Consider the following 12,025-nt stretch of genomic DNA (forward strand, 5'->3'; position numbering starts at 1 on the left):
ATTTTTTGATGTGAACTATTTTTAAAGTCTTTATTGAATTTGTTATAATATTTTTACTGTTTTATGTTTTGGATTTTTGGCTGCAAGGCATATGGAATCTTAGCTCCCTGGCCAAGAGTCAAACCAGCACTCCCTACATTGGAAGGTGGAGTCTTAACCAGTGGACCACCAGGAAAGTCCTAAAGTGTAAAAGTGAAAAGTGTTAGTTGATCAGTCGTGTCCAGCCCTTTGCGATCACATGGACTATAGCCCTCTGGGGTCCTCTGTCCATTGAATTCTTCAGGCAAGAATATTGGAGTGGGTAGCCATTCCCTTCTCCAGGGGATCGTCCCAAATCAGGGATCAAACCCAGGTCTCCCATATTGCAGGCAGATTCTTTACAGTCTAAGCCACCAGGCAAGTCCCAAGGAAAACCATTATTCTTTATGTGCCTCTAGATTTCATTCCAGGAAAAGCCAGGTTTCCCAAGACTTCTCTACTGTCCAGGATAACTGAGAGGTGTACCACGTTTCAAACAATCTTGTTACTGACCTGCAGCTTGAGGTGGGGGCTGAACTGTGGCCCTCTTCCGAGGGGTCAGGGCTGGTTGGATGGGGAGGATTCCAGGGTTGGGCTGAGTCTGCCCAGCTTTAGGCCTCTGGCGGGGTGCGATTGACGTCTCTGTAGTGGGAATGGGATCTGTCAGTCTAGAAAGAAAAAGGAGGGAAAAAAAAGAAGATTCTGGTTAAAGTATGGGAAAATGGAGAAGGGGTAGATGGAGTATATAATGGATAAGCTTTCATCTCCACATTTACCGAAACCATCCAGGATATTTCCCAAAGGATATTTCACAGGATGTTATGAGTTACTATGTGTTGTGGAAAAAAAAAGTGGGCAAATAAGTTTTAATATACTGATCAAAATACACCAAGCAGATTTCTGACTAGCAGAACATTTATGTGTGAATGTGCACAGAAAACCTCAAAGAGACCGTTATACAGAACGCAGTGTTTCTCAAGCATTTTTGATCTTGGGACCATTTTGCCTAATAGTTAACCAGAAGTTCCTAGAATATACTTTGGTGATAATGCAAAAAGGGGTTTAAAGTAGGTGGTTTTCAGATGCAGAGGAACTCAAAATTGATTAGCATTAGCTGTCAAAATGGTCTCTTGATAATAAAAAGCATCAACTGAGTTAATCCAATAAGGCAATTAAAAGGAACAAGTAAGTAACTCAAGATACAGGGTGTGGGGAGTCTGACAGGAACTCCATTTCTTTCAGTACACATATTGCTTTTTTTCATAGTAGTAACAATTTTTAGCTGGGCACAGGGTCACCCATAGTAAAAATCTCATTGCCCAGTCTCACATGTAATCAGGTATGGCCATGTATCTAAGTTCTGTTTATATCCCTAATGCGATATATTCAGACTGTTATGGAGCAGTTTCTGGAAACTTTAAGAAACTCCATGCACGCTCTTTGTCACTCTTCTTTGGCTATTCCTTGATCCTACTGCTTGGAAGAGGGATGGCCACAACTGCCGTATCAGTCCATGAGGGCATGGCCATAACCATAAGGATGGTAGTGATGAGTTTAAAGCAGCCTGGGTACCTGATGGCTTTGTCGAACAGAACTCTGTACCAGCCCTGGACTACTTGCCTCCAGATGTTGTTTACTTGAGAGAGAGGAAAAAAAAACCCAAAACTACCTTATATAAGCCACTGTCATTTGCACTTTCTGGAACTTACTGCCAGACCTAATCCAAATAAGTACAGAGTATGGTTTGCTCTCTGTAATAGTGCTGCCACCCAGGTGGTAGCTTCCTTTGATTCTGAGCAGTCCAGGCAGCTGGCTGCTACCTTACTCAGGTCACAGCAACTGTTCTTTGCAAACACACTTCTGGGAGTTATAGCTGAGATGAAGGCCAAAATAAACAAGCTTCATGAATATTTCCGAAATATGTCTGGTACAGTCTCCATAAAATTCAAAATAGGAAGCCACGCAGCTGGTTCTTCCTCATGACATACCTCCAAGACAGGTCCATTCCGGACCCTGAGGCTTTTCACTAGCTTCTTGCTCTCATGCTGGGGGGAAGAACTGGTAATACAAAAGCTACCACACTGGGGGAGGCTATGATCTGGGGAAGGAATCAGGGAGGAAAACGGGGTAGGTGTTGGGAAAGAGGAGAAAGGGGTATGAAAGATCAAGTCCAGGGTGAGGGAGGTAAACAAGCTTCTGCAGAAAACCAAATGCCAAGAACTTCTGTACTGGTCTTCTAAGGGCAATATTTTTAGAATCAATGGAATCTGGAATCAGAGAAAACTCTACTTGAACTCTCATGCTTGTGAACAGCCGCCAACTCTTTGCAACCCACCAGGCTCCTCTGACAATGGGTCTTTTTTTCTTTTCCAGGCAAGAATGCTGGAATGGGTTGCTACCTCCTTCTCCAGCGGGTCTTCCTGACCCAGGGATTGAACCTGTGTCTCTGAGCTCCCCACTAACTAACTGTGATAACAGGCTTGGCATTGAACCTCTTGGCCTAGGGTCCCTTATGTATACAGTAGTGTGTGTGTGTGCTAAGTTACTTCAGTTGTGTCGGACTCTTTGAGACCCCACGGACTGAAGCTTGCCAGGTCTCTCTCTCCATGGGATACTCCAGCCAAGAATACTGGGCTGCTATTTCCTCCTCCAGGAATACAGTGGAGACAATAATATCTACATTACGAGGCAGATGTGAACATCAAATGTATCAACAACTGTAAAAACATTCCAGAAACTGAAGAGTGCCCAAAATGTCAGTTTGCATGGACCTCAATATGTTGTACGAAGATACAGTGTTGAGGACAGGAGGTCTGGCTCTACACTGCCCTGTCTGTGTGATCCTGGGCAAACCACTGTGTGTGCAGAGGAGAAAGAGTGAGGATGCTGGAGCTGTGGGTCCTTCACTAACCACATACTGACTGACGACCTGGGCAACTGACGTACAAGTCTCACTTTCCATATCTTCACTTGTAAAGTGAGAATAGCAACAACCTCACAGGTTTGTTTGAAGGGCAGAAGGTCACTTGACGTATGTAAAGTACACAGTATGGTATCTGGTGTATATGATGCCTCCATGAATAGGGCTAATTTAAAAATTAAGACTGAAAGAAAAACTCACCTCTCAGCACTAGGGAGTGAATATGATCGTGGAAATGAAATCACAGAAAATTATATATTGGACAATTTAGACCCAAATCTCTTGGCTCTAAGATCTGCATATTCTTTCAGCATTACTGAGGTCATACAAACCAACAGTTTGGGCATCATGGAGTTTACGAAAGTTTGACAGTCACAGGTAGATTCGATGTTCATGTCTGCCTCATGCTGTAGATATTACGTTCTCCATTTTACACAACAGAGTACTACTCAAATGTCAGCGGGTGATAGAATTCTTACAAATGATTATGCTTTAGTGGGAACGGATCTCTGTGTAGCCTCTGTACATACCATACCTGGGCCGAGTACAAGATTACCATAAGACCAAAATCAGCCCCAAAAGCAACTCCCAAAAATGAACATGGCAGACTCACTAAGATATAAACAGACTGCAAAGTAACATCACAGAAGCAGTTAGCTAAGTTTGTTGAAAACCAGTCTTATTATTTTACTACCACATCTGGAATAGCCCCAGGCATTTTATAAATGTTCAAGAATTCTTTAAAACATAGAAGTTTAAAACATACTATTCTATTAAAATTCACATATCTCCACCCAGGGTGCTTTGTTTGTTTTTGTATCATTTTATTTATTTTTGGCTGTGCTGGGTCTTTGTTGCTGCTTGGGCTTTCTCTAGTTGCGGCGAGCGAGGGCTATTCTTCACAGCGGAGCGAGGGCTTCTCATTGCACTGGCTTCTCTTGTTGTGGTTCATGGGCTCTAGGACGTGTGGGCTTCAGTAGTTGAGGCTCGTGGGCCCAAGAGCACAGGCTCAGTAGTTGTGGGTGCATGGGCTTAGTTGCTCCAAGGATTGTGGGATCTGCCTGGACCAGGAATCGCACCCATGTCTCCTGTTGATTCTTTACCACTGAGCCACCAGGGAAGTCCCAATAGGGTGCTTTATTGATACAGTTTGTGCTAAGGTGCCTTGCCGTGGAAGTGTGGTAGGAAAGTGGGATATAAACATTTTTCCAGACCACCAAGAGAACCTACCATTTGGAAGGCATGGCAGCCATGAGGATGTGCCTTGCAGACCTTCGACTACCAGGGTAAAAGACCAAGTACCGCAGCTGAAATCCACTAGTGCTTCTGAAATCCACTGCACGCTTCCCAGAGGCTGCTCTCAGCCTTCATGTCCTAGCCACAAGGATTTTAGGGTAGGCCCATTCCTACAAGACAGGATTCCCCAGTGATGCACCTTCCTTACGTTGTGTGGCAGGCAGTCCAGGTCACTTCAAACCAGTCTTCAACTCCCCATCCCTGGGTCACTCCCTCACTGCTGGGAGGCTCTCTGATGGCTCGCCTAGCGTCCTTGGCACCCTCTCTACTTTCTCTCACAGGGGCATTTCCCCAAATAAAATCTTAGCTTCTTGACTCCTCTCTTGGCTGGCTTCTTAGAATATGGATTATTTAAGATCCACAGGCTTTTTGATCTTCACAACTCAAATGCTTTTGACCTGTCCTTCCCCACTGTGGCTGGATGGAGCCACAGAAAGTAAGAATTCCTGGAGATTAAGGTGGTAGACCAGGCTATGCAAAGGCCAGGACATGAGTTTAGGACAGTTTTGTACTAGCAATGTTTAAGATCTGCCGTTGTCCTGTTCTGAATTCTCTGCACCTATTCCCATGCAAAGGGAACAGCCACAGGGCTCTTGATTCTCTTTCAGATGTAGATCACTGTATTTTATTGTATTCCAATTGGCAGTCCCAAAGAACAGTTTCTGCCTGGGGGAGACAGAGCTTCCTTTCCTGTTCTGTGCAGCCTCTGGCCCTGGCAGTGGAAGAATCAAGAAACACTAGGCGCCCTCCCCTACTACTGTAGCAACAAGGAGTAGGATGCTTGCTCTCTCAGGCATTTCTTACCTGGCCTTTGGCTGGGTCTTCTTTGCAGCTGCCTCACTGGCTTTCACTGGTTCAGGGAGCTTTGTAGGAATGGGAGAGTTCTAGAGAATTGAAAGAAAATTTTAAAAGGATATCACAGATTTTTTAAAAAATTGAGATGTAACTGACATACACTCTATTAGTTTCCGGTATACATTATCATTGATTTGATATTTGCAAATATCGCAAAATCTTTGTCTAGTTAACATCTATCATTATAAAATTTTTTTTTCTGGTGATGAGAGCTTTTAAGATTTACTCTCTCGGCAACCTTCAAACGCAACACAGTGTTATTAAGTAAGTATAGTCACATGCTACACATTACATCCCCAGGACTTACTTATTTTATACCTGTAAGTCTGTCCCTTTTGAGTCCCTTCTCCTATTTTGGCCCACTTCCCAAAACTTACTTTTTAAAACAAGTTACCAATCTGAATGCTTGCAATTCTAATCCACGTTATTTAACATCATGAGTGAGAAAGTGAGACAGCAAAAGATATCATAGCGTGTTAGGTTAGTGCCTAGTATCCCTTGTTTTAATCTGAGAAACCTGAACTATGGAAAACTGGTCATGAAAGTAGCTTTTAGGAGGCACCTCCATTTCATTCACGCTTTCAGGTGTGGGGGACGGTGATTCTGCTAGGAAATTTCTTCTCATTTCTCTCCCACCCTGCAAACATTCTTCTCCCAAGGGAAAGAGTAGCTTACTTGACTGATAAGACTGGGAGAGAAAAGGGAGCTGGCCTGGCCACCCTCCCCTCCCCTCCTTTATGAAAGAACATGTCCCTCAGGAATCAGGGACACTGCTCAGTCACGCGGAGCTAATGGTAGGGACGCTGACTGGTCAAGCCACATTCTCTGACTCAGTTTTATTAGTGATGAAGCCAAAATGCTGAGCTCCATCTGAATGATTCCCACATCTGATTCCAAATGTGGCAGTGAAGGACAAGTGTTATTTATCAGCACCTTCAAACCCCAGTAGTGACATCAGAAGTTCATCACTGGAGAAACTAAACTAGCAAGACAATTTCCAAGCAGAAATTATTTATTACAGCGTCTATTAGTAAAATACTCAACAAAGTTGGATCATACTATGACATGAAAAATATACCAAGTCTGTCAAAAGCATGCCTGCAAGCACTGTACTCAGAAAACTGAGTGTAGAGTTTAGGATGACTATGAGCAGAAAACCTTCTGATGGCTGCACAGTGTGTGGGGAGAGTAGAAGAAAAGTGTGTGTGTTACAGACTGGGCAGCAGCAGAAGCAAAATCAGGAAAGCTCCACTACAACGCAGGAGAAAAGAGACAACAGGCTCACGTTCCACCAGGCGCAGGGGCAAGTCCAGGGCCTTGCCTTTGGAAAGCAGCCTGCCTAATCTCCTCTAGGTAAATACAGAGGCCAGTGACTCTCGGGGAACTATGACTGCTCACAGGGTAAGGCTGGTCAATCTCCACCCAAAGTGTTCAACTCAATCCCTACGGTGCTTGGGTGTATGTGTGCTTGGGTGTATGTATGTATAACTGCCTCAGTTTTATAATTAAATTCTATGGGAAAACTGGATTCTATGTATAGCAACTGCTTCATAGTTAGCTTTGTTTGAATGCCCCTTACTAGATAAAGCAAGAAATACTTACATTCATTTTAAATAGCTGACTACTACACCAGGAACACTAAAGGACAATTCAATCATGCTTACGTCCCCTAAAAAATACCTCTCACATACCTGTACATTTGGAATTGGGCATTCTTTCTTGAGTAGTTTAAATGAGAAGTAGGAAACCTGGTAAATATCCGGCCTTTTGTCAGGGTCTGGTTCCAACATATACCCTAAGATAAACATACATGAACTTGTTTAATGATACCTGAAGAGTTATTACATTAGCTAAGAGGCATAATTTCTCTACTACCAAAATTCTGTTGTTTTAAAATTACTTCTCAGAAAAGTCAGAGGGTGCAATCAGCCCTCTTCCTCCCCTCTCAGAAAGGGAAGCTCTGACTTTCCTAAAATTTTAAATATCTGCAAGAAAATAACACTTTTGAATTGTAACAAAAATACTTTAAGTTCAAGTTCTGTGCACTGCACAACAGGGACTCAAGTTCTCAGTGTGGAAGTTAACACATTCATCATCTGGTTCCTAGGAAATTCTGGCCTCCTTTTTTCATACTGTCAGCGAGACAAATGATTGTTCTTGATAATTATAACCTAAACTCAAAATTTCAAGAGTTTACTTATTATTCTTTTGTTGGAGGTATTAGCTGGTTTCTCATCTAAAAGAAACTGCAAGATAACAATACATCTCTACTTTTACCGTGACCTATAGATCATGTGTCTGTCTCCAGTCCTTTAAGCTTCTGCTCTTTCTGAAGCTGGAAAAAAAAATATTGAGAAGACACACACACACACACACACACACAAATACATACAAATAGTAATGTAAGGCAATGTATTGCTTAAGTAATCAAATGAATGGTTTGGACACTAAGTTGAGAAAAGACTGATGAGGCTGCATCCTGGTGAAGGGCTCTGCAGAAGAGGCAGGAGCTGAGCTGGCCCTTGAAGGCAGGAAAAAATTTAGTGCATCAAGGGAAACACAGAAAAAAAGAATTCCAGGTAAGAAAACAGTCTAAGAAAAAATGGACTGGGAGGAAGGCAAGAGAACACTTTGTTGCAAGGAACAGATGAGCCAAGAGGACAGGGCAGAGGTTTCCTCGTCAGAGAATAAAGGGAAATACGGTGGGGAGAAGGAAACCAGAATATGCGGGACCACCGGCAAGCATGAGGTTTAACTGAATAGGGACGTAATAGGGTGGCATTTTATAAGATTAATCTCATAGTGAGGGTGTGCTGGACAGACGGAAGGAGGGGAGAGGCTGGCCAATTTACCAGTACACGCATGAGCTGACAAAGTTGGAATGTATTATGGCGGCAGTGATGAGATCAGAGAGAATGTCATGAAAACAGGAGAAACTTCAAAGAAAGCATTAATGCTACCACTTAGGAAATGACTCTCTTTTTTTCTTGCTGGCCAGATCCAAAGAAAAGGTCACATTTCAGTGATCTAGGCTTGAATGGTGACACCCCTGACAGAAACTGAAAAGAGGGGAACCTTGTGTTGGACATGAAAGTGTATGCAGGGGGCAAGACGGAAATATTCCTTTAGACGTATGAGTTACGGTGACAGCGGACTCTTCCAATAGTTTGTAAAGAGAAATAGATCAGAGTGTTGGAAAGATACCATATTATACACATTCATAAAGAGTTGTTTTTCCTAATACAAATTTGTTGCACAAAAGTAAAAAAAAAATTTTTTTTTAATCAAAAAATACTACCACTCTAGCAACAAATTTGGCCATTTTTTTCCATATTTCTTTCCAAGCTCATTTATAAAGCTGCCATTTTAGCACAGATATAACGCTTTACCCCTGAACACAATCCAACAACCATTAAATACCATACTCCACTTCTTCAAATATTGCCCCTACTTTTGCATTAATAAACAGAAGAGATTAATTGATAAAACTAGTATAACGGAAGAGGTGGTCACTTAGAAGCTAAAACTATCTTAACTTGGGTACAATACGTATACTTTTTGAGGTACTGTTTCCTTGTTTGTATAATAGGGATAATTATATTTACTATATAGGGTTTTAAGAATTAAATGAGGTACAAGTAGGCCTTCAACAAATGTCAGATGCTCCACTCACACTGGCTTCATCTATTTTCTCCATTTAGGATTTACAGTCTGTCATTGTTAAAAGGTAGATACTGAATGTCTTGACCAAAGTAAAAATATAATAAAAATCTGTTACTTCAGCATTCCAGTACAGGGGTTTGAGTAAAGATTACTTACTCTGCCATCTGATTAATAAATATTAGTTCATATGCTTACTATGAAGATACAAAAGAGTGTGGAATCTTAAAATCTTTTAAAACATTGAGTTTAAATGCTCCTTATTGAAATCCAGTGACGAACCTAAATGAGAGGAAAAAACTAGTTCCACTGAGGTATATAGTCTCAATTATGAATTCACTTCAGCCAATGCATTGCCATCATTTTAATTTGAGTTGCTTCCGGTTTTGCAAAGATGAATTTCTTATCACGTGATCTGAGTCAGCTGGACTCCTTTGGTACCGGAGCTTTCATACAGACTGCAAGAGAACAGAGCAATGCTCTGTAATGCTCAAAGCCCAGTAAGGATTTCTGCTTGGGTGGCTGGCCCAGGTGTGAAATCAAGTGGCAAAAAGACTCACGACTCTAACTCAACACCATCACATGATCTTTGAGCAACCAATCATTATCAATTGATTTCTTTATTTTTCCATCCAACTGATCACTCCTGGAATCTAACCCCTTTATCTTCCATTCCATTTCTAGAGATCAGAAGTAAAAATATGAAACTAGAACCTTCAAATACTTACTAATTAGGCAGTGCATGTCTTGGGAATATCGAGAGTTATCAGGAATTGTGAAGTTTCCATCACAAATTGCCACTTGACTCTCCCCAAATGGCAAAGTGAAGTAACATAATTTATACAACAAACATCCGAGAGCCTGAAAAAGTAAGAGAAGCAGAGTGCTACTAGAGGTGTATTTACCGTAACTGAAAATGGGATTACTGAGACACACTGGCACCACCCACATTCACTAGCTGATCTAAACACTAGGCATTATTAACCTATTCGAAACTTGAATTTAGAACCCAACATCACTATTTACCTGTCATTATTTCTACCATCATTACCCAACTGTGCTTCAAAAGAGAACAAGTATTCAGCTGGTTCTGCCCTTACGAACTAGTAACACATGTGAAGACCACCTAAGTAATGGGCAGGTGATATGAATAACTTTCCCAGAGGTCTGAAGTCATTGTCTTTGACAGGCTTCAAGAAGCAGTGGCTGATCACCTCGAGGCAAGAATAACCCTGAAGGGTAAGTAGAATGGGATGCGGTACAGTGGCTAGTCTGGCTTCAGCACTGTCTGGATTAGGCTGGGGAGTTTACAGCCAAGACTACTGACATCTGAGATGCAGATAGGTTAGTGACACCTACCCAAATGTCTGCCTTCGTCGTGATGACCTTGCCACTGTACAGGTTGACCATCTCTGGTGCGCGATAGGACAGCGTTGTGTACCTACAATCAAGAGATTCATTTTTTTGTTAAATATGTCAATGCTATAATTGAAAACCAGGGGTAGCAGAATTACTTTTTAAAGAATATATCTATTAGTACAGTCAAGTTCCCTGGGAGCATTCAGGAGAAGAGAGTACGGGACGTTAGTGCAGGTGGAAGGAAGAGCTGTCCTTGGCACACACCATGCCCTCAGAGTGCCATCCTCCCACTCTAAGAGCAGGTGGATGCAGACACTAAGGCTTTAAATAAACCCTAAAAGCAACTTTCCATGGGTCCTTAAATAACAAAATTGTCTCCTATAAATCCTTATTGTCTGACACTGTATTTGGCTGGTTTGTTTTTTAAAATATAGAGTAATCCCCTCAGCTCAACACAGAGATGTGACGCTGGCTGGGACACTCAGGATAGAAAATGGGCCCGGCTAGGCAGGAAGTGGGCCCGGAGGTAGATGGATCTTTGCTGATGGAATAGGGATGAGAGAACAGCTTTTCTCTCTTTTCTGGCTCAAGAAAAGAGAAGTAGAAGTTCATCTTCAAAGTGAGAGTTAGTGTTACCAAGCCTGCAATTTGCGCTGCTTGAGCCTCTGGCTTAGATGCCCATCAGGGCCTTGGACAAGAAGTCCTCCTGCCCCAGGCTGGGTTGTACGGGTGCACTCTACACTGCTGATTGTTAGCAGTAACAGTCAGCACTGCTGCCTCTGAAAAATCTAACACTCTGGACAACAGGGGGAAATGGCCCAGGTTCTTACTGGAGTAACAAATCTAAACAAGCTGTTTCTCATGGAAGTCAGTGATTCAATGTCTGTAGAGACTTTAATAGCCCTACTCACCATTAATTCCACTAAATTGCAGGTTAGCTCCTTATGAGCAGGAAAAAAATATATAGCAATTTAGGGTTCAGTAAAAAGCACAACCGACTGACTGGTAATGTCACAGCTGCTGTGATCCCACTGAAAGACACCACAGTACTTCCATGGTGTATGCACCTTTTTAAGGGCTCTGGGATAAAAATCAAAAGATCTATGTACCATAGGACCATTGATAAAGTGCTATAAAATTCCTTCGTTTTAGTCCACTGATCAATGATTGTGAATCCCCTCCCTATCCTCCAACTAAAAATCAAGCAACCCAACTGCCAATATGATGTTCTGAGATGAGGGGCAACTGACTGGCACCATTGTCTTTTCACCCTGACCCTCTCAATCATAAGCTGAAAGTAAAACTGTTGATCCTATAATGGATAAAACTCTGAGAAAGGAGGAAAGGCTTACTTCTTAATCTCATCTTCTACTGCATTGACTCCTTCTGTTTGTGGATTCTGGAATTTGTTGGTAGCACTTCCAAAGTCACACAGGACATAGTGGCCTCGGTCATGCAAGAGAATATTCTCAACCTGAAAAACATTGTGCAACCACCCATTCCAAGATGTCATTTAATACTGGTTTGAAAATTTGGTGTACATTACACACAGAGGTTTTATTTCTGATAATCTCATTAATGTGCATAGGAAAGTTATTCTCCTCCAAGTGTATCAACAGGGGTCATTCCAAGTGAAATAAAAAGAGATGCACAGTAACAGGGGAAAATGAGAGTGGGGGGCGGAGTGCTGAAGAGGAAATTCCACAGTGGGAGAGCAAAGAGTTCCATTTTTCTAGATTTCTAGCCACACTTCTCACCTCTGCAGAAACAGTCCCATTCATCTTTCAAAAGTGAAAGGGAAACTGTTAGTTGCTCAGTTGTGATTGACTCTTTGTGACCTCATGGACTAAAAGCCCGCCAAGCTTCTCTGTCCATGGGATTCTCCAGGCAAGAATATGGGAGTGGGTAGCAATTCCC

The 12,025-nt window shown here is 42.2% G+C and overlaps 1 protein-coding gene across 1 annotated transcript in view; it reads right to left on the bottom strand.

Moving 5' to 3' along the window:
* The window catches only part of AAK1 (AP2 associated kinase 1), a 152,013-nt gene that overhangs the window by 35,820 nt on the left and 104,168 nt on the right, over nucleotides 1-12,025 (bottom strand). The window contains exons 6-11 of the mRNA XM_052648743.1: nucleotides 11,461-11,582; nucleotides 10,109-10,190; nucleotides 9,478-9,610; nucleotides 6,781-6,884; nucleotides 5,039-5,118; nucleotides 532-686 (exon numbers count right to left, since the gene is read on the bottom strand). Coding sequence (XP_052504703.1) covers nucleotides 532-686; nucleotides 5,039-5,118; nucleotides 6,781-6,884; nucleotides 9,478-9,610; nucleotides 10,109-10,190; nucleotides 11,461-11,582 — 676 coding nt within the window. The remainder of the gene's footprint in view (nucleotides 1-531; nucleotides 687-5,038; nucleotides 5,119-6,780; nucleotides 6,885-9,477; nucleotides 9,611-10,108; nucleotides 10,191-11,460; nucleotides 11,583-12,025) is intronic.

This window comes from Budorcas taxicolor, chromosome 11 (genome assembly GCF_023091745.1).
Source record: "Budorcas taxicolor isolate Tak-1 chromosome 11, Takin1.1, whole genome shotgun sequence".
Taxonomy (NCBI): Eukaryota; Metazoa; Chordata; class Mammalia; order Artiodactyla; family Bovidae; genus Budorcas; species Budorcas taxicolor.